This window comes from Crotalus tigris, unplaced genomic scaffold, assembly GCF_016545835.1.
Source record: "Crotalus tigris isolate CLP2741 ecotype Arizona unplaced genomic scaffold, ASM1654583v1 scf7180000017666.27876245, whole genome shotgun sequence".
Lineage (NCBI taxonomy): Eukaryota > Metazoa > Chordata > Lepidosauria > Squamata > Viperidae > Crotalus > Crotalus tigris.
This window is the reverse complement of record NW_024096551.1, coordinates 525,026-548,656: the sequence shown is the minus strand read 5'-3', so window position 1 is coordinate 548,656 and position 23,631 is coordinate 525,026. Positions and strand designations below refer to the sequence as shown.

At 36.3% G+C, this 23,631-nt stretch overlaps 1 protein-coding gene across 6 annotated transcripts in view; it reads right to left on the bottom strand.

Moving 5' to 3' along the window:
- Window positions 1-23,631, bottom strand: part of ULK4 (unc-51 like kinase 4) — a 168,798-nt gene that overhangs the window by 109,625 nt on the left and 35,542 nt on the right. For all 6 annotated transcript variants that reach the window (XM_039336096.1, XM_039336092.1, XM_039336097.1 and 3 more), the window contains exons 15-19: window positions 21,806-21,987; window positions 20,052-20,098; window positions 18,369-18,447; window positions 12,510-12,617; window positions 6,457-6,540 (exon numbers count right to left, since the gene is read on the bottom strand). In XM_039336096.1, the coding sequence (XP_039192030.1) occupies window positions 6,457-6,540; window positions 12,510-12,617; window positions 18,369-18,447; window positions 20,052-20,098; window positions 21,806-21,987 (500 nt within the window). The remainder of the gene's footprint in view (window positions 1-6,456; window positions 6,541-12,509; window positions 12,618-18,368; window positions 18,448-20,051; window positions 20,099-21,805; window positions 21,988-23,631) is intronic.

Below are 23,631 nucleotides of genomic sequence, written 5' to 3'. Positions count from 1 at the left end.
ATATTCACTATAAAATATTTTGATACTCAAAAATTAATAATATGAATCTTAATTTAAAAATAATAATAAAAATATTTATTTAGGGCAATGCTTCAAACTCAGTTTAAATTAGAAAATGAATTTTCAATAATAAAATCCAAACAAAAGATAATAGCTTTCATGATGGTAACAAATCTCAAACAATGTAAAGTGGTAATTTTGACTAGGCAGAAATATATCCACTAACATTTTGTAAAATAAGCCTTGCACAAGTAATAATGAATAAAGCATGCCCTTGAACATATAACTATAACGTATTAGCTGGGAAATAGTCATGTATTGTCACAGTGTCCTAGAAATTCAATGAACCTGTCAAACTAATTCAATTTGTTGAAATCTGAAATAGCCTTATTTGAGCCCCTCTGAGGTCTATTATCAAAGATTATGTAAGCAGAAAGATTGTGCCATTTACTGCTTAATGATTTCTCCGGAAATGAAGTTTGAATTAACTAATGTTTGGTTGATTATACTGAAGTACTCCATTTGTCATATTATGGTCATATAATTTATGCTGGTTGACAAAAGTACATCCATAAAACATACTGTAACTGGATCACCTTCACCAAACATTCAATTCTGCCATACAGGACAATATTTTCAAATATAGAGGATTAGAGAAATACAACAATTATAGCAGTAAATTTTATTTTAAAATCTATGTCATATTAAATGACAGTGGGCTAAATAAAAATTAATATTTTCAAAACATAAAATAAAAAACTATTTGTTAAATAATTATCTACTTTAATTTAGATAAGAAATTATAGTACTAAAGAAAATGCTTTAGACTATTCTTTTTTCTTTATCTAACACTAACTCTCATTATTAATATTGTTGTTACCTAGTCATTCTGTCACTTCCAGGCCCAATGAATATCATTTTGTCAAGACTTAATATTAAAAATAGTTTGATATGTTAGAAGCTCATGCCTGTATCATTATAACAATATAATATCTAGCGAAAAGATCTATCAGCTTCTTCAACTGTCTTTGAATTTTTCTAGGCATCAGAATCTTTATCAGTGATTTAGTGAAGAATTACTATTTAGATGAGTATATCACTGCAGGCTTGTTGAGACCAGGGGTAGGCAACCTCAGCTCTTTTATGACTCATGGACTTCAACTCCCAGAATTCCTGAGTCAGCATAACCTACCCTTGGTCTAGACCGGGGTCGGCAACCTAAAAAGGTGAAAGAGCCACTTGGACCCGTTTCCCTCACAAAAAAACCCTGGAAGCCGCAAAATGTGTGCATGCGCGCACGCATGCACACGCCTCGCACTCATGTAATGGAGCTTGATTGAAGAATGGAGCCTAAGGCAACACATGTACCGGCCCTGCCTGCGTCCAGCTCTGGTATGAACAGCTCTGCCATCCCGGCTTCTCCTCCCCTCGATAAAGACTGCTCTCTCCCCTTTGTTGAAGTGGCGAGCGGGGGGGGCTTGCCTTGGGTATGGCAGGGCTGCTGGAGGCTGAGGCCCCCAAAGGCGCAGACCAGGCTATCTTCCATAATGGCGGGAAGGCGACCACGGGAGCAACAGCCTGCTCACCTCCCCGGCAGTAACTGCGCAGCCATCTGGTGGTGTTTACACGGCCCTCCACGTGATTGAGATAGGCAGCGCTGCCCTGCTCCGCCCCACCCTAGTTTCCCCAGAGCAGAATTGGGGCTGCGCCAAAGGAGCCAGCTGAAAGTGGTGTCTTGGACTACCCCTCTGAGGATGGCACTTTGGAGGAAGGCCGGAGTGCGGCACCCTTGCCAGAGAACTAGTCAGCCCCACTAACTAACATGTGAATCCCACGCGTAAGAATGGCCCTGCCTAAATGAAGTTCAATCGGACAGGAAAGTTCCAATCCGATGGAGGCTCCTGCAAAGTCAGCTAGGTCATTGGGATCACGCAGTTCAGTGGGCTTTGTCCCCCCCCCAAGCTATTAATTCAGAACCAGGCAGCGCTTGGCTTGCAATCAGTTGAACAAAACAGGTGGATAGGATTGCAGCCAACGATAGTATGATGTTAGAGCCGCCAACTCTGGTCTTCACCCGGGCGGGCAGGCAAGAGAAACCCTGAAACCTTTTGCATTCCTTTACAAAAAGAAGACGCCGGTGGTGCATGGCCCGGGGGGGGGGGGAAGACAGCTCCGGAGGGAGGCAGCCACGCAGCCAGAAGCCGGTAGTCCCTGCGGAGCAGCAGAGACTACTGGTTGGTGTGGGAGGCTCCAGCGTTGCCGGTGAGCAAGGCCTGGCGTCCGCAGCTCAGTCCCACACCCCAACGACCAGCTGGACCGGTTTTACTTCTTCTTTGCAAATGAACACAAAAGGTTTTGGGGTTTTGCTCGCCGCTTAGTTCGTGCTGCCCAGCGTCTGCCTGCCTGCCTGCCTGCCTGCCTGCTTGCAGGCCTCCATGCTCCTTCCCCGAAGCATGCAATTGCTCAGTTGTTGTTGTTGTTGTTAATTGAGAAGTCGTGTCCTACCCATCACGACCCCATGGACAATGTTCCTCCAGGTCTTCCTGTCCTCTATCATCTTCTGGAGTCCATTTAAGTTCACACCTACTGCTTCAGTGACTCCATCCAGCCATCTCATTCTCTGTCGTCCCATTCTTCTATTGCCCTCAATCTTTCCCAGCATTAGGCCCTTCTCTAGTGAGTCCTTCCTTCTCATTAGGTGGCCAAAGTATTTGAGTTTCAACTTCAGGATCTGGCCTTCTAAAGAGCAGTCAAGGTTGATCTCCTCTAGGACTGACCGGTTTGATTGCCTTGCAGTCCAGGGGACTCGCAGGAGTCTTCTCCAGCACCATAGTTCAAAGGCCTCAATTCTTTGACGCTCAGCCTTTCTTATGGTCCAACTTTCACAGCCATACATTGCAACTGGGAAAACAATGGCCTGGACTATATGCACTTTTGTTGGCAGGGTGATGTCTCTGCTTTTTAGTATGCTGTCTAGATTTGCCATAGCTTTCCTCCCCTGGAACAAGCTTCTTTTAATTTCTTGGCTGCAGTCCCCATCTGAGGTGATCTTGGAGCCCAGGAAAATAAAATCTGTCACTACCTCCATTTCTTCCCCATCTATTTGCCAGGAATTGAGAAGGCCGGATGCCATGATTTTGGTTTTCTTAATGTTGAGTTTCAAGCCAACTTTTGCACTCTCCTTCTTCACCCGCATCAAGAGGCTCTTTAGTTCCTCTTCACTTTCTGCCATTAGAGTGGTATCATCTGCATATCTTAGTTTGTTGATATTTCTCCCAGCAATCTTAATTCCAACTTTTGATTCATCTAGCCCTGCCTTTCTCATGATGTGCTCTGCATATAAGTTAAATAGGCAGGGCGACAGTATGCAGCCTTGCCGGACTCCTTTTCCAATTTTGAACCAATCAGTGGTTCCGTGTCCAGTTCTCATTGTTGCTTCTTGACCCGCATATAGGTTTCTCAAGAGACAAATGAGATGGTCTGGTACTCCAATCCCCCATGATGATAAGGACATCATTTTTTGGTGTTAATTCTATAAGGTGCTGTAGGGCTTCATAGAACCGGTCAATTTCATCCTCTTCAGCACCAGTGGTTGGGACATAGATTTGGACTATTGTGATATTGAATGGTTTGCCTTGGATTCGAATTGAGATCATTCTGTCATTTTGGGGACTGTATCCCAGTATTGCTTTTCCTATTCTTTTATTGACTATGAAGGCTACTCCATTTCTTCTGAGGGATTCTTGCCCACAGTAGTATATCTGATGGTCATCTGAGTTAAATTCACCCATTCCTGTCCATTTTAGTTTGCTGATTCCTAAGATGTCGATGTTCATTCTTGTCATCTCTTTTTTGACTACGTCTAGCTTGCCTTGATTCATGAATCTTACATTCCAGATTCCTATAGAGAAAAAATCTTTACAGCATCAGACTTTCCTTTCACCACCAGATATATCCACAGCTGAGCATCCTTTCGGCTTTGGCCCAGTCGCTTCATTCTTTCTGGCACTACTAGTACTAGCCTTCTGCTCTTCCCCAGTAGCATATTGGACACCTTCCGACCTGAGGGGCTCATCTTCCAGTGTCATATCTTTTTGCCTTTTAGTACTGTCCATGGGGTTTTCATGGCAAAGATACTGGAGTGGTTTGCCATTTCCTTCTCCAGTGGATCACATTTTGTCAGAACTCTCTGCTATGACCTGTCCGTCTTGGGTGGCCCTGCATGGCATAGCTTATAGCTTCATTGAGTTACGCAAGCCCCTTCGCCACGACAAGGCAGTAATCCACAAAGGGGCAATTGCTCAAAGACCGTCCCAAAAGGTGCTGCTTCCCTGGAGCCGAGTTTCCAAGCCTCGTTGGCAAGCCGAGAAAACTGAAGGTCTGGAGGATTCCCTCCTCCTTTCGGGGTTTTTCTCGCCTGCCCGCCCGGGTGGAGAGCCTGCGCCTTCCCTTCTCCTGCGGCTGGGGGAAGAGGGCTGGTCCTGAGCCTGTACTGGAGGACATTTTAGGCCCTGGATACCTCCCACCCCCTCCCCCATCAGCCCAGGGCCAGGCACTGCAGCTCCACAGCAGGAGGGAATCCTCCGGACCTTCAGTTTTCTTGGCTTGCCAACAAGGCTTGCAAACTTGGCTCCTGCCAGGGAAGCAGCACCTTTTGGGACGGGCTCTAAGCAATTGCATGCTTCGGGGAAGGAGCACGGAGGCCTGCAAGCAGGCAGGTAGGCAGGCAAACGCTGGGCAGCACGAACTAAGTGGCGAGCAAAACCCCGAAACCTTTTGCATTCATTTGCAAAGAAGAAGTGAAAGCCGGTCCAGCTGGTTGTCGGGATGCGGAACCTCCAAGCCTTACTCATGGCAACGCTGAAGCTTTCCACACCGACCGGTAGGTCTTCCGTGCCGCTCCATTCGGACTGCCGGCTTCTTGCTACAGGGCTGTCTCTCTCCAGAGCTGTCTTCCCCCCTCCCGTCTATGTCAAGCCCATGGCAAACAGCATCCCACAAATCAAAGAAATTGAACCAATCACTTCAAACTTCTTTTGTGAGAAGTTTGAATTGATTGGTTCAACTTTTTTAGTCCTTTTTTTGGCACTGCATGTGGCTGGGAGCTGCAGGAGTTGGCTGAAAGAGCCACATGCGGCTCCGGAGCAGTGGGTTGCCGACCTGTGGTATAGACAGATAAAGTTTAGAATTTTCCTTCAATGGTCTTATTCAGTGAGCCAACTGTGAAGACTAAACAAAGAACATTAAGAAGTGAAGAACATTTCTGCAAGATAATTTTATTTGAAATAAGTAATTCAGTTGACTGCTAACATGTGTCTTGCATAATGACAAGTAGTCAAAAAACCACCCATTAAAGACAAATATCTTCCAGGATCTGTACAAATAGGTAAAATGAATAAAATAGAAGCAAATTTTCTTATACATTTGCATGGAGATGTAAGTAAGATGGATGTAAACTTCTTGAAGATTCTGAACATTGCATTTATTTTGAATATCATGAACAAATATGCATTACAGAATGAAACTTTTCCATATCTAAGGTAAGGAAGGTAACATCTTCACTATGCACCTTACTTTGATGTTTTAAAACGTATTTCTTTTTTCTTATCAGTTAAGTTCAGATTTTTTAAAACTCATATTAGGGCATTATCTTGCTTGCTTGAACTTTCTTCATCAATCATTTCTCTCTTTATTATTACTCTTTTGATTTAAATCTGTTTATAGCACTGAAAACATTATTTCTGAACTCTTGTTGAAAATATTAACATTACTACTCCATATCTTACATTTTCTTCGCCCAAATTATAGTCACATTCTATTCCTATTTTTGATATCATTAATCATTAACAAGTACATTCTTTCAATTATATTTCAGACAAGCCTATTTTTCACAGTTCAAAAATAACAGTGTGGAAAGGAAATTGTTACTTTAATATATTTTTATCTACTTAAAAAAAGTTTCATCAATATTTTATGAATAAGGAAATTCTTATGCCTTGGATTTTAACCTTTAAAGGTATCCCTAAGTTAAATATAGGAAGCAGCAAACTAAGGCTAGTATTTGCTTTTTTTGGGCATCACTGATATGATATTTTCAAACAGAAGATATCACATGAATGGCATATCAACAAATGTAAAAATCACCTACTAAATGAGAAACCTACAAGTGCATAATGCAATAAGATTAAATGTAAAATATTCATTAATAAAAGTTTCTGTAACTTGAAAAAAATGTTAACTAAGCCATTTTTAACTAAATGCCAATTTATAGATGAGCTGCAAGAAAAAGCATTTTTAAAAATATCTTATTCTTCTGTGGTTTTATGATGATTTAAATTTAGAAGCAATGTCTTATTAACAAAATTCTTCATTGCTTCATTGTTGTAGGCTACAATCCTCATACAATGCCTAAACAATTACTGCAGTTGAGAAATTGAGAACAACATAAAAACTTACTCCTTCCCGAAGGCATCGTATTAGCACAGTATAAGTAACTGAAGGAACAACCCAGCATTCTCCATGTTGCTTTTTTTCCCCATCCTGTTAATGAAGAGTCAAGACCAGAAATAAAATTTTAAAAGCAAAATTATATTTTCCTCTTCTGTAAAAAATTATAACTTAAAAATGCATCAATGAGTTCGTGTTTTTAAAATTATACTCCGTATTATGGAAGTTGCCCAAAACAAATTGTTTAAATTTTTTACCTATAACTGTCACAAATTATCAACCATTCTAAATTGCTTGTTCTGATATGGTTCTCTTGTCTGATCTGGTTGTCTGTATGAATGATATGGGCAATATTTATTGCTACGTATATGTAGGGATGTGGGTCTATACATATGTTGTTCATAGTATGTTTAGGTGTGTGTCATGTTTGTGTTTCACTTTGAGAGCGGGCAACTAAATTTCATTTTTTATGTGTGCCATTGTGCCCACAGTATAAAAATGACATAAAGGTTATCTTATCTTATCTTATCTTATCTTATCTATTTCTATCTGATATAGACAATCAGATCAAATCTATCTATCTATCTATCTATCTATCTATCTATCTATCTATCTATCTTTCCATCTATCTATCTACATACATACATACATACATACATACATACATACATATATACGTACAGACAGACAGATAACAATTATAAAATTTCAGGGTAACAAGATTACACAGCGTACCAGATAAAATATATAACAACTCAAAGAAATCAAAGACATAAAAAATATACATTTACAAAAGCACAATATCTGTCTAGGTTTGTGAACTATTTTTTCTTTTACTATATCTAAACACTATTTAATATCTTGCCTTTTAATCTTTTAATCTTACCTCTCTCATTGAGGACCTTATCAATTCTAACCAAACAAACTTAAGTGTTCCTTGACCTTTCACATTTATCTATTTGTTATGTAATTCAATGCTCACTAATTATCTCTGTATGACCAATCCATCCTAACATACTTCTTTCATATTTGTAATTGAACAGTATGTATGCCTTCACCTTGGTCCCTGAAACATTAATATTCCAATAATATTCCTTACTGCATTATAAAATTTATCTAACAGTGCAGAGTACTGAGTTGTTGGATTGTCTGTATACAAAGTAATGTGTTCAAAGCCTTGACCAACTTTATATATTTATCCATAAATGCACTGGAAACCTTGATTCCTCCCTAATCAATGTAATTTCCTGAACATTTCATTTATTCTCACAAGATGTATTTGATGGAGCATATTTCAGATATATATCTCTATGATGAAAGATGAACATGTTCAAATGTGTAATATAATTTTAATGCAGTTCTCCTATGTTAATATTGTTGCTTCATTTTTATTCAGGTTCATACCCTGAGTTAGTGACCTTAGGAACTAACTAGAAAACTAATATGGCAAAATTTAAAATTTCCAAAAGAAGCATTTAATGAATATGTTTCTAGGGAAATATTCTAGTTACATTTTTTTAGATTTTAATTCAATCTGAAATTATGTTAAAGAAAAATAATTTATATTATCAATATTAAAAAGCATAGACTTTTACTGATGACATTTCAAGAACATAACAGGATCCCCACCTGATGTGAGTGAATAGCAGTTTCCAGACTAATAAATAAAATAAATAACAAATTCTATATATAAATTTGTATATAAATTTCCAAGTACAAAAATCTTATTAGGTAACTAGAATGTTAATAGCTTTACAAAGAAGGATTTCTTTCAGTTATAATAATCAAGTGTTAAAAAAATATTTTAAGAATTTATGACAAATCTAGACAGCATATTAAAAAGCAGAGACATCACCCTGAACAAAAGTACATATAGTCAAGGCCATGGTTTTCCCTGTTGCAGTATATGGCTGTGAAAGCTGGACCATGAGAAAGGCTGAGCACAAAAGAATTGAGGCCTTTGAACTATGGTGCTGGAGAAGAGTCCTGCAAGTCCCTTGGACTGCAAGGCGATCTAATCGGTCACTCCTAGAGGAGATTAACCCCGACTGCTCTCTAGAAGGCCAGATCCTGAAGTTGAAACTCAAGTACTTTGGCCACCTAATGAGAAGGAAGGACTCACTGGAGAAGAGCATAATGCTGGGAAAGATTGAAGGCAATAGAAGAAAGGGACAACAGAGAATGAAGTGGCTGGATGGAATCACTGAAGCAGTAGGCATGAACTTAAATGGACTCCAAAAGATAGTAGAGGACAGGAAGGCCTGGAGGAACATTTCTCATGGGGTCGCGATGGGTCGGACACGACTTCACAACTAACAACAAAATCTAACTTTCATATGTACTCTAATACAGACATATTAAACACAAGGCCCAGGGGCTGGATGCGTCTGGTGAAGTGGTTTCATGTGGCCTGCGACGCCCTCCTAGAAACAGTGAGGAAACGGCCCCCTCTGCCTTGACCCTGGCCGACCAGGAGCCAATGTACAATTTTGTGGTGGCCATCTATGCTGAAACGCATTCAGTCTTAGCTCCACAAGGCTCTCTGGAAACAGCAAGGAACCAGCCCCTTCCGTGTCGGCCCCGCCCCCTGGGTGCATGTTGGGGAGGTGTCACCCTTTGTGAGGAATGAAGAAATGCACATTGCCTGGAAGTGGTCAGCAAATGGCCCTTGCCTACTTCACCTATCCAGCTTGATGGGCTCCAGGGAGGGGTTTCAGCAGGCAGCGGGGTGCTCTCCTCACAGCGCTGAGAGGCTGAACTGGGTGGCGTGAATCCAAAAAGAAGTGTGAGGTCGCCCAGCTCCCAGCCTGCCTGGTTTCGGCAGGCAGCAGAATGCTCTCCTCACAGCGCCAAGAGCTGAGCCATGTGGCATGAATCTGATGAGAAGTACAAAGCTGTCTAGCCCCCAGTCTGCCCAGTTTCAGCAGGAAGCAAGGTGCAAAACTGACAAGCTTCACACCACCCGGCTCAACTTCTCAGCACTGTGAGGAGAGCGCCCCGTTGCCTGACGAAACCAGGCAAGTTGGGAGCTGGACAGCTAAATGATATAATGAGGAATATAGAAAACTCTTAAAAATATTAAAAACTTTGTAAAAACTAGCTGGCTAAATGTTAAATTCTTAAAGAAAACCTTATTAATTCAGTCATACTCTGACTGAAACTTGCAGTGTATAAGTGCACCTGAAATGTAGTGTGTTTTATTTAGTCTGTATTTTACCCTAGTCTGAATATCTTTATTTAAATTTCATTTACATTTCTCATTTTATTTTAAAAGTAATTTTTTAAAAAACTTCTCAATTTTTTTTTTAAAGGAGTTTCAAATCCACTCCTTGGGATATCAGTATATGGCATTGCATGCCACCAGCATATGGCATTGCATGCCAAAACAACTAGGCACAGGGACAGTTTTTTCCCCTTGGGCCATCACTCTGTTCAACAACTAATCCTAACAATGTTGTTCACTGTCCATATTTAAAGTATATTTATCCATGCTGTATTATTATTATTGATCATCGCACAGTGAGCCAGATTTCAGACTGGATTTGGCATTTTTGTCTACCTACCTGCAAAGACATACAAATAGAAATAAAACAACTGTGGCAAAGGCAAGCAAGGGTAGTACCAATAGTAATAAGCACCTTGGGTACAATCCCAAAACAATTGGAACACCACTTGAACACTATCGGCATTGATAAATTCGCTATCAGTCAATTGCAAAGACCTTACCAAGGACCTGGGATAAGCAGATGTGGATGTTTGATGGTATTACAGATATCATCGCAGGATGGAAGCTGGAGGCCGCCTTTTGCAATTGACTGATAGCAAATTTGCTTGGCAATGAGTGGGTATAAAACAGTTAGATCTTTCAACCAAAAACCATGCAGTTCATCTTCACCTGGTGCTGACCAATTCTTGATCATTCTTGCTCTTTTCTCTACCATTTCTGATGTTATTACTAGTTCTTTCATTTCAACTTCTGTTTTATTTGCATCCATCTCTTTTAACTAAGTGGTATGCTTGTTGTATTTATTTGGGTTATCCCATGTCTGTGTCCAGAACTGCACTGTTTCTTCATTGTCAGGTACTGACTGATTCATTGCAGTTTCTCCATTGATGGATTGGTAGAAATCTTTCTGATTGGATTGAAATTGGAGGTTCTGCCTATAATTTGCAATTCGAGTTTCATATCTGTTGATCTTCCTGGCTACAGCTGTTATTTGCTGCTTTATTATTTCCAGTGCTTGATCTTCCTTGTTTCTAAGTGGTATTTCTTGATTAGGTATTATTTGGTCTTCTTGTACTTAATAGAATAATCTATTAAGATACAACTGGAATTTCTGCAAGATTTTGCTCCCAAATTTCAGTCGCTATAGAAAGTCCTTAAAAATACCATGGTTCCTGATACCAGATGCTGCAGAGAACTCATTTCCCCATCAAGGTCCTGATAGAAATAACAATACTGAACTTTTACAGACACTACAGGGACTACAATGTCCTACTATATGGTATTCTGGAAGTCATTATTTTTCCATATTCTCTTGAAACTGAGAACTTGACTAAGCAAAAGGGGAGCGATTTTTGTAGTGCTCCTGGGGAATTGACAAGATGCAACATACTAACAGCTCATATTTAGAAACTTTTTTCCTTCTGCACCAACTAAATTCTAGCTACATTTCTCCCCTTTGAACTATTTTTATTTGCTAAGAACTTTTCAAGGTTACTATTACTGACTAATTAGGATGAAGAATGAGAAATAGCAACTAAGTATGCGCCCAAAGAATTCCAAGCCGCAGTACATAAAGGGCTTTAAATAATGGAATATTTTTAAGGCAAAGAAGTACATTGGATTCCTTTGTAGTCTGAAATATGTATGCTCCATTGACTGAGATAATGTCCAGTAGGAATATTGTAGAATTGGTGTTTAATGGTAATGAAAGAGGAGTATTAAAACAGTTGGATTTAATTCAGCATGTTCTATCTAAAATAGCCCTAGAAAATGATGGAATTTATGTTAATCACCCACAGAATTGTAATAACACTTGTTCTCCTCTATTATCTCCTAAAGTAGAATGTTGCCGAGGAATGCCCTTTGATTTCAGAGATTATATATTTGGTATTTATTAAAATTAGCAGCATGCAGAAAACATTGAAGGGCTGAAGACTAGAATACTCTATCCTATTATACTATCAAAACAGAGGAATTATAATATAATTATAATTCGTGATAGACCTACCTTGCAGATGAAAAAGCATATGCAGGTATCTATCTCTAATATCAATATAAAAATTGCCTTAGTTCCAATTTTATGATGGTGAACTTGGATGGCGTACGTATCACTCTCAAAATACTGATTGGCCCTCCAGCTGAATCTCCTTCATTAGTCCTCCTAAGCATAGTAAGATCTACAATATCCTCAGTTTAAAAAACATCCATGATTTCCAGTAAAACCATTTAATTTCCCAGCACATCCAAATTTGAAATCTAAATCTCTGGCACAAGAATTAATTGAAGCCTGTATTCCTAATTAGGTTATTGCAATTCCTCTTCAGAAAACATCTGAAATTACTTTCGAAGATAACCATTCTATCTTGATCTATTAACCCAACAACAGATTTTTCTATGCTTTTTTTTTTTAAAGAGACCCTACATGATGGCATGACTTATGTATCTTGTGTCCATTTCTTAATCAATTCTGATCAATGATTTGTGGACACGACAATTTCTGCAGATTTAGCCTTAGACCTCAGTTGCTCAGTTGAGACACCTGCTCTGTCAATAATAAAAAGTACAATTTTGAAAACTCTTGAGAATTAATACACGCGGAACATAATTGGTTAGGCAGTTAAATCCAAGGCTTTTCTGTAGTAACCTATGTTAAGTAGCAGTTCAAATTCGCTTGTACAATCTTGATGAATTTTTAAAATATTCACATTTCCTCTCTTTAAATTATCTACACTTGAAATTGAAATGTATTCTTTTAAGAACCCTGGGATTAATGTTTAAAATGAATGCAGTAGTTTTTGTTAAAATAAATAAAAGATTTTAGTAAACTTTATCTTACCTGCTTAGCCACAAGATGAAGCAATTCCCCAAGAGTAGGTAAAAGACACTGTTTTAGTTTGCCATTTCTGAAGTTTTCTCTTATCAGTTCTGTTAAGACAGTGACTGCCTGGAAAAAGCATATTAATTTGGATGAGAACAAGAGCTTTTAGTTTTCAGAGAAGGGAAAACAAAGGAGCTCAAAGATAGAACTAAATTGGAATGCTGCAAGATTCTGAGAATGAAAACAGCAAAAAGCCAGTGAAGAACTGCCCTGAAAAGAAGGTATGACAAGCGGGGGAAATTCACACTCATGTGTCTTGATAGGCTAGTTATCTTGCCCACCAATTTCCACAATTATTATTGATTTATATAATTTTATTAAGCACTATAATTAAAAAATAAAAAACTAAAAAACAAGAAAAAATAGAAAGTGCAGAAAAGAAAAATAGAAATGAAAAAATAGAGTAAAGAAAAAGAAAAGAAAAATATATAAAGAAAATAACAAGTACAGGCAATTTTAATAACTAATCACATTTACTTGAAATTACAATACATCATTTCTTCTTTTCCTCTTTCAATTATAAAATAAATTCTTTAAGTCTCCTGGTTCAAACTTGATCATCAAAAGTACATTAAGGGTTCCCAGAGATAACATTTCAATGTTGACAAATAAATTAACTTCACATTCCTTCTTTTTACTTCTTTTAATCTTGATCTTTAATCCCTTTAAATAATGACCTGATTTCTTTTCATTTTTTTCACAAAATTCTTCAAAATTTTAACATCCCTTTTTAAATCAATATAGGAAAATTATCTCCAGGTCACTCTTGTTTATTTGCATATCTCTTTCAATTATTAACACATCAACCAGTTTCATTTGTATATCCAGTGTAGCATCTTTTTCCACATCATTCTTGTTACCTGCCATTTTCAAATCCATTTTCAAATCAGTCTAGTCTTATCTGGGTAAAGCTCATTCCTTTTCTATAATATCATTTAAAAACTATCGATAGTGGCAGATACTCTTAAAACTAACCTATGGAACCATTATTTACAAATATCCTTCAATATATCCAACATTAAGGTTCCATTCTGTATTACTAAATCAAATTAATTGACAATTTTTAGTCTTTTCTAGTTCCCTCTACTGTCCAACCTCCAAGTGGTGTCATATACAGTATATGTACATTATATTAAGGATTCAAAACATCATTTTCCCATAGGAAATATTCATAGTTAATTCAAAAATCTTATTTCAAATTCATCTGAACCTTAACCCACTTGTAATTTTCCAAAATCAACATTCGAATCACCATTTTGCTGTTTATGAAAAATAACTTCCAACACTTGTGTTTAATATGACACTTGATGTCAGACCCCTCCATTGTATTTCCCTTTGTTTTATTGCTTTGCCTGTGTATTCCTTTTCGGGTGTCTGTCATTCTGGTGGGAGGGGGTTGCTTGCTTGGCAAATGTATTTGCCTGGCTCTTTGAAATGTCTTCCCTTCCTGAGAAAGGAATGTGGTCTGAAAACATCTGCTTTATCTCCAAACAATGGAGCCTGGGATTGTGGGGAAATGAAACTAAGAGAGACCTTGAGATGAGCACTAAATCACTAGGTTCACAAAGCAACTTAGCACCTGTGGATTGGCTGGATTTCAAACAGATGGTTGGACACTGAGGGAGTGGAGATCTGAATGAGCCTTTTGATGTAATCGTTCGCACAAAAAATCCTCAGACCTTGCTTTGCTCTACTGCTATCACTTACTCTCAATAAAAGTTCCTTTTGAAACAATACCTGTTTCAAAAGTTCTGTTTTCTTGGGAGACCTAATTAATTTAAAAAGGATAATATACTGTTTCAGAACTGAATCTAAGATACTACGTGTAGATTTAACTTTAAACTAATAATTTATTATTCTTGTTTTCTCATATACAACCAACAGAATAGGGAGATCTTCATCTAACCTTGCAATAATCAGGATCAAGAAAGCTAAATGTCTACCAATATCCAAGTAGTCTAGAATTTATGCATAACAGTACCTGGGATTTGTAAAACATAAGGAAAATTGTGAGAATTTTTGAGTTTATATTGTCCTTGTTTGGTAAAACTATCCAAGATAAATAACTATTAAAAAACGTATCAATTTGCTTTTCTGTTATCCTATGTTGTTTCTCTTTTTTTTTTTTAAAGTAAGCTATGCGATTCTTACCTTGTTCAGATTTTCTTTTTTTTTCTTCTTTTCTTTTAAAAATGGACTTAGGAAACAAAATTTAGGCTGGTGTAGAGAAAATGTTTCAAAATCATTCTCTACAATTTCTCCATGTTTTATGGTGGCCATTAGTAACAACCCAGTGAGAAGAGCTTCCTAATCTGGAAAGTATGTACTCTCCTGAGAATGGCCAGGGATATGCAGATTGTTCCACAATATGTTTAAGAATAACCATTCCATAACAAAAGATGGCAGGAAAAGTTTGAATAAAAGATCTCAGATATTGGACAAATATGTAACCTATCAATTCTATTGGATATTTTTTACACACACACACACATACACACACACACACACACACAAATACATGTTCTAATAACTAATTCATATATATATATGTCCATGTAGCAAACAATTTAGAAAACTTTTCATACTATAACACATCATTAAGCATGTTAGAGTACTGTATCTAATAATAGATTATTATGTGAGTGAGCAAACAGAGCAAATAAGAGTTTGGCAAGGTAGTTTGGTGGAGGAGTTCCATTTTTTTTGCCTTCCCCTTCTCTTTTGTTTTCACTTTCTTTCAATCCTGGCTTGCTCCATGCAGAAAGGCAGCTTTTGGTAGCTTGAAATTAGAGTGGGCAAAGATTAAAGGCCTGTTTGAAAACGTAGCTAGGAAGGTTGCCAGAGGAGGTTTCAAACAATATGGACAATAAGGGAAGCATAATTATGCAATTATTGTCTTCCTTCCTGGAGAAAATCCAAAGTACACATGCTGCAGGAAGAAAATGAAGCAACTTGAGGACAGAGGTACTATATGAAAAGTGTCAGAGAAAATTAGAAATTCCTGGTCAGGGCAGAGAACTAAGGGCAGCACCAAAGAACAGGAAAATATTCTTCTAATCTTCCTTCCAAAAAAGGAAGATTCAGAGGCATTTGTCCTTGTGGAACTGGTACCAGATTTTCTTGAAGACAATTAACAGTAACTTCAACAAACCATATACATAAAATTTTGTCCTCCTCCCTTCCTTTCTCTTGCTCCATTTTTGTTTTTCTGTATTTATATGTACTTAGTCAATGATCTCAGGAGATGATTTTGCAATCTACCTGAACCTGGATGGATATAAGTTTGCCCACTCCTGCAGTAGACTAATTTCCATTGCTTCATTTGGCTTGAATTCAAATTTGAATTCAATTTGACCTGTCTTCAGTTTGAGTGGGATGGTATAAGGCACAGGTGTCAAACTCGCCGTGCCACATGACATGTCACAACGTATTGTGACTTTTTTTGCATTGCTGGAACTGGGGTGGGCATGGCCTCTGTATGATGCAACCGGCCCGTGGGCCAGCAGTTTGACACCCCAGTTCTCCTGCTTTGAGCAAGGGGTTGGACAAAAAGACCTTCAAGGTCTCTTCCAACCCATAAATGATCTGTCAGATTAGCAAAAGATCTGGCTGGTCTTCCAAACTCCTCCTTCAGTTTCATTAGTAAATCAGCTCAGATTTTTCTGAGGACGTAATAATACAATATCAATGTATTATCTTTCCATTCAGGCTTCCCTGTTAAGACGTCATCAGACTTTTCCAATTTCCTCTATATGAGATTTAAATAGACTATATCAAAGGGCTCCCCTTCTTGTGCTAAATGCTTTCCAATTTAACAAATCTTTCGATGCATTTCAATTATATAGATAAAAAAACTATCTATAAAGCCCAACTTAAAATTAAACAAAAGGCAAGTTGTGACACAGAAATGGGGGAGCTCACCTGCATCTTCTAAGATTCCTTCTTGGTTCTGCTAATTAGTTACCAGCTTTTTTAATAATAGAGGTTTAGTGCAACCTGCAATATATCTGGGATAATGACTTGCACATCAATTCCAGTCTAGTTTCTTAACTTCCAGCTTGTCTGATTTTTTTTTTTCAAATATGTATGTGCCAGCTTCCCATTCTTCCACTATTGTGAAACTTTGACAAGGCTTTACTCTTGCCAGGGTAGATGATTATCCTCTGCTGTTTTGCTGGGATGCTACAAATATATATCCTAATATTAATGCATTCACTCTTGTGGAGAGCCTCAGTAGCTTGTTGGAGCCATATGCTTTTTTTGCTAACTTTAAAGGAAATCTTGGATTATTTTCCTCCACCCCATCCCAATGACATTCTGAAGTAGAGAGCATGATTTTTGGCTGACATTTCTTCTGCCCAACCAGGATTCAGCTGCATCTTCCAGGGTTGCTCAAGTTTGTTCTTTCTGTATGTAATATCCATCTTTTGTTGTAACTAAAAATTGCATTAATTTCTGCCTTTTACTTTTCATTTATAATACCTTTTTATTTCTATCTTTATACCTGTTATATTTGACTTCTAGACTGTGGCCATAGTAATACACATTTCAATTTGATTTGATTATGTGATCATATCTCATGCTGTTAAGTTACCTTTTATAATATTAACATTCCTAAGGATATCTGATTAATCAAATCGAACTAAATAATTAAATAAAAAAAACTAATAAAAGAGAAATATTTATTTTCACCAATAATGCTTTTTTTTTACTTATTTGTCACCAAAGTTTGGTTGCCCAAGATTGCTGATACAGTAATCCCAATTGATAAACTACAAATCAATAAAAAGTATGGTCATTCTGCTAATACTTATATGATAAATGGACTTTTAGAAAATTTAGGAAATTTGCAAAGTGTAAATATAAAATTGCAACAAATTGCAATATACTCTTTCATATCAAGCAACATTATATGGATCAAAGAAAAGGAATAACAAATAACAAATTAAGAAATTAAAGGGATGAGATGGGGGAGTATAGAAGCAGAAAGATATAGAGGGCTATAAATAATAACATTGATGTTCTTCATACTTTTTTGTAATTCAATCTTCATTCATTCCCCCTTTATATGACCAGAATGTCTCAATATATTTATTTCATACAGGTTACTTCTGGATTCGGATTATTTTTATTCAGCACCTTCCTGCTTTTTACTCTAATTCTTCTTGTATAACCATACAGTTAAAGACCTCAAATCTACTTATTCAATATAATTTTATATTTCTTCTGACATAAACCTCCTTAAATATAAAGAAGTAAGTAAAAACACACTTTAGACACTGCCATTTTTACTTCTCTGAGCAACATTCATCCATCAGGTCAAATCTACCAATAATTCTACCAGTAATAGCATGCTTTAAAATGTAGTGAAACTTCTACCAAAGTGCACAAATCTGAAACGGTCAATGTGGGAAACTGGATTTGTTTAAAAATCATGTTATTCATTTAACAACTGCAGGGATTCACCTAACAACCATGGCAAAAATAGGAAAACTGGGCATAACGCATTTAATAATCTCCTTTATTAACAATGGAATATCTGGTCCCAATTGTGGTCATATGTCGAGGATTACCTGTAATAGTCCTCCTACTTTCCCCACAATAACCCTATGAGTGGCTGAGAGAGAATGACTGGACCAATGTCACCTAGCCAGCTTTTATACTTAAAACTGTAACTCACAATTTTCTAGACCAGGACCTTAATCACTACACCAAGTTGGCTCTATGTGCCAATGAGCTCCTTACAGAAAAGAGATACAAATGTACGGTAATAACAAATTACCAGATTTAAAATAAAGAGCAAATTCTGTAAAATACCTCAAGAATTGGAACATTTTCTTTAAGTTCAGATGTATGCAATGCCAGTAAGCCAATTGCTCGAGCTGATCTAGCACGTCTATAATCAAAAGAAATAAACTTTATGAAACCCACAAACTCATTTAATGCAATATTTAAAATCTACCCAAAGCTACATACAAGAATATTTAAAAGTTCATTATTAAAAATTACTAAATTGTAAATTGAACTTAATTGTGTGTTCATATTTTCACTGGATATCTCATCCAAATTATCTTTTAAAATGTATTATTATTAAACCCAAGATTAAATATTTCTTTCAGATCCTTAAAAGTTAACATTTCCTGAATATTTATTTTTGACTCTAATATCAGATAAAAATTGTATTTCTTATAAATGTTTCACTACTGCCTCTACTTTAAAATACAAAAGACATACCGTATTTTCCAGCGAATAAGATGACTGGGCGTATAAGACAACCCCCGATTTTGGAGGGTTAGAAAGTTGTCTTATACGCCAGAAAATACGGTACTTCTAGCACCCCTTTGATAATTTCTCAGAGAAAAAGAGTGATACTGTTCTTTCATTTTTCCCTTTCTTTTGTTCCCATTCCAGATATTAATACATTTCTCACCTACAGTGATCATGAAAAAATACAATGTCATATTAGCATACGGTATTAATATAATCTTATTTTTCTTTCAGCTATATTGCTTTATTTGACTATTTTTAATAATCAGTGATATTTTTACAGCCCTTACTACAATTTTTCTAGAAGATTATAGCTCATACAATTCCCAGATGCTATTTTCCTTGCTTACTATCCATTAAGAATATAAACATCTTCTGAATAAGATCAAGAGCAAATCTATTCTTTGTAGCAAGCTAGCAAGCTAGCCAGCCAATGCCAAAAGGAAATGGATGCTCAAATTATCTGATCCAAGTATCTGCTGTAAGAAATATCCTTTTCCAAAACAGCAGGCTGGAAGACTGTATAGGTAATCCTCCATTTGTGAGTAGTCACATAGAGACCAATCAAAGTTACAGTAGCCCTCCTTGGGAATAATTGCCGGCTGGTTCTGAAATTTCATTGGCCAGAGATGGATGGGCTGTCATATGACCAGAATTCGGGCACTCAACCACCAGCCCACAATTACAATCATCTGTAGCATCCCATGATCATGTGATTGCATTTTATAACATTTTGCTGAAAACCAGCATTTACTTCTGATTTTGAGCAAAACTGTGCCATAGCAAACAATGGGTTTGCTTAACAACTACTTGAAAAGAGTCATAAACTCAGGTTGGTCACATTTGTGACCTGTTTTATGACTGTCATAACTTATGACCATAAAGAGAAGTTTCCATTACAGTTTTAAGTTGATACGGTTATCAACCAAACCACAGAAATTAGAAAATATTGAAAATAGTAGCCTTTCCAACTATAAATATCATCATTCAGTAATCTGATCCCAGAAGATCCTACTGCTCTAAAGAAGAATAAGACACATGCAAAAACCTTAAACTGATATATGCCATTTTGATCTTAGTTACCAACTTATTTGAATTCAGAGACTGACAGAAAGGAATATGTATACATGATTTTTCATATCATGTCTCCAGAGATTTTATAGTTCATTCTTTTAATAAACAATAACACTGGCTCTAGTTTATAGTTTGTTTATAGAGACTTTATTTACTTACACATCCCAATTTGGAGCTATCCGCAATTGTTGAATCAGTACAGGCAACTAAAAAACAAATATCATTTTTGTCATGAAAAATAAATTACAATAAATGTAATAGCTTTAAAGTTTTTACTTGCTGAAACACTGCAAAAATGACAGGTTTCCATTTGTGTTTACAGTTTTAAATACTAATTCCCAGCAGCTGTTGGATAGAAGAGGGATGGAGGTATTCATTAATGGACCGACATTTCTCCTTTAGCAATCACAATTGAACTGACAATTCAGTCATCAAACAAAGTGGCTGATAAGTGAAAAACAATGCAAAATTGCCACTATAGTTACAGTTTCACTTCAGCTTTTCTTTGCTTTACAGCATCAGAAGGATATGACTCCAAACAGCTGGTGAGCCCAAACTGCTGGGAAGATTTCTAGGAATTTATTCACATGGAAGACCCTTTGGAATGACCACTCTGATTCAGGGATATTAAGAAGAAAATAATTGATGTTTATATTTACATTCATTGGAGAGTGAGGAATAATAAGAAAGTAAACAAGCATGCAATGCGAAATACATATTAAAGGAATATTCTACTACTGGCTGTTTGCGTAGTGCATTTGCAGTGGCAAGCCACCAGCCACTTAGGAAGCAAAAAATAGCCCTTAGTGTGAAACTGATTAGGCTCTTTTCTGTTTTCATATATGAGGAGGGTTCTAATGAATTAATGAAGTCCACATAGCTGACTTGCAATTAGTACTTTTTAGGGAAATGCTGCACAATGGGCAGAGAAAAGCAGCTCAGGAAGTGATAGTGAATGTCTTTCCATTCTTTGAGATGGGTGGAAGAAGGAAAAAAACCATGACAGACATAGGACCAGTAGCTATAAGGGTGAACATGGGACTGAAAGAAAGAGAAAGACAGAAGTTTATAAATATGGGCATTGGTCACAAAGTTAATCACTGTCATAATTGAGAATGATTGTTATCCAAGGCAGTTGCTAAACAAGGATTGCCTGTAATTTTTATCCATAAACTTAATTGTTTTCTTCACAAATATACCTGTAGTAGGTTTATAATTGTTCCAGATGGATTTTTTTTCAAGAATTTTAAATACAGTCCTTTTTATTTGACAAAGCAGTTTAAGCACAAGCCATTCAGAATAGCACTAACTTATTTTAGCATTTCTGAGTCTTCCATAATATATTATTTCATAATGTACATCTCACTCAGAGATAGTATATGCAATATTTTAGAATATTTAGAAACATATTCAAAATATTTCTTTGCTTTATCTTTTCTAAATATTAGTTTCTTGCTTACAAATATTTACTTAGAGGTAAGTGCTATTATATTAATTAGATTTTTTTTCAGGAAAATATGAATCTGAGTATCCTCTGGAGAGAAGAATGTGATATAAACTATAATGTTTAATTATTCATAATTTATTTTTAAAAGTAGACCACAACCTACTATTTAATAAGATAAAAAAATATGGGTTAGATAGGATCGCCATCAGATGGATTGGTATTTGCCTGAAATGGTATAGGGTTTCTGCCTAAGCAGGAGGTTGGATTAGAAGACCTCCAAGGTCCCTTCCAATTCTATTATTATTATTATTATTATTATTACATTAGTAGTAATAGCATTAGTAGTAGTAGTAGTAGTATATAATTATGTAATTAAATATTTTCTTACAATGCAAGAAAAAAGCATTATTGTAATAACTATATTACATTTTATACCAACTTTTTGGCTATTGATCCTAAAGCTTACCAGCTGGGTATCAATTAATCTTGTTGCTACTTCATTATAGCTAAGAACACTGCAGAGATAGCACAATAAATTCAGTTTAATTCTGGTGGTTCCTGTAGTTTTCTCTGGGGAACTGATCAAATGAAGCACTTGTTGCATAAAGTCATTCCATTCCGTTTGTTCCAGAATTATCAGTTTCTCAGCTGAACAGAAAAATAAATCAGAACAGTTTAAGAGCACATATTCAATTACATTTTGTAAATTGCAATAGTATATTTTTTATTTTTACATTAATTTTAATTCAACATTAGTATTTAATGTTGACCATGTTTCTGTCACAGAAGTGAGTTTACTGACAAATAAACCTAGCAGTACTAGAGGAAATATCTGATGTTGTAACTTGAGATTTGTACTAAAGATTTATGTATGTTATTGAATTATTGATTAACCCAGTTACTATGTTGCTTTTTAAATACTTAACTGTAAAATTAGAAAACTAATAAAATATTATAAAAAAGACAGTTGAAAGCCCTATCACATGCTCCTGTTGAAGTTACAAAAAAGACATTTTTCTCTTGTGTTTAAATATAGCTCTATGATCCCCTGAATTTGTAATTAAGGCTCCAACATCTCTTGCTAATTCCTTATATTCTGTTCGATCTTTTAGACAATCTATTTTTTTTTCAGAGCCATTTTGATATATTCAAATCAAATCAAATTTATATACTACTAGAATTCTCCTATTTGCAACCTTATATTGATCAAAATTATGCATCATAGAGCAAAATGGGGTAACTTAGGGGCCCATTATTCTTGTGGGAATGAAATTCTGGAAAGTTCTTACTATTTCAATACCACTATGGTGTTGCTGCTGTTGAGTGATGTTGCCATGCTGCCACAATTATATGATCCTCATTCATAATGTTCCTTACATCATTCCACAAGTCAATGGGAAAACTCACAGGAAGAAAGGCAGTGAGGATCATATGATCACAGCTGATGGTGGGAGCATAGTAGCAGGTTTGGACTTACAACTTCTTTCATAGGAAGCTTGCAGGGAGAAAGTCAATGAGAAATCTTGCAGGGAAGTCATGGGTTGCTTGGGTAAGTCTCCTGCACCCATGCAATTTCAGCCACTCCCTCTGCACTCATGAATATATTTGAAGAAATAACTCAATGAGTAATAGGTTGTCTACTACTTTAAAAAAAATGAGCAAGACTTATGAGTTGGAAGAGCATTATATGAGTTACTTTCAGACCCATAATTATTAAAATCTATACATTAAAAGGCAATATTATCAAGGAAACATATTCCTGTGGAAAATGATACATATGCTCTGTATTCTTTTCAGAGGAAGAAGATAAATGAAAGCACGTTGCTTTTTAAATGCCTAAGCTACATCTCAGATCTAAAAGAAATTAAACAAATCAATAAACTTTGTTATAAATAAAGGCTTGGCCTGACCCCCAGACATAGGGGAAATCATAATTTCCACTTGCCCTGGCAAAAAAAAAAAACAAGAAAAAAAACAGTTTATTTGCAATTTGAAAGAGTTTATTTGTAATTTGGAAGAATGATGGCAGAAATTAACCAGAAAATAATTTCATTACTGGGCTATGCAAAATAGGTTTTCTAGCTGGATTTTGGTATGAGCCACCTATAAAAGGCATTGTAAAACAAACAAACAAAATATGTACTGAACTTTTCCAGAAACTAATAAAGCACCAAGGGTATGTCATATTGGAAATCAAGATAATACAATAGTTATACAAAATGCCAAACAAAATACTTATATTCTCTTCTAAGGAGTATTTCCCTCATAACCAAATGGTTTTTATTTATTTTT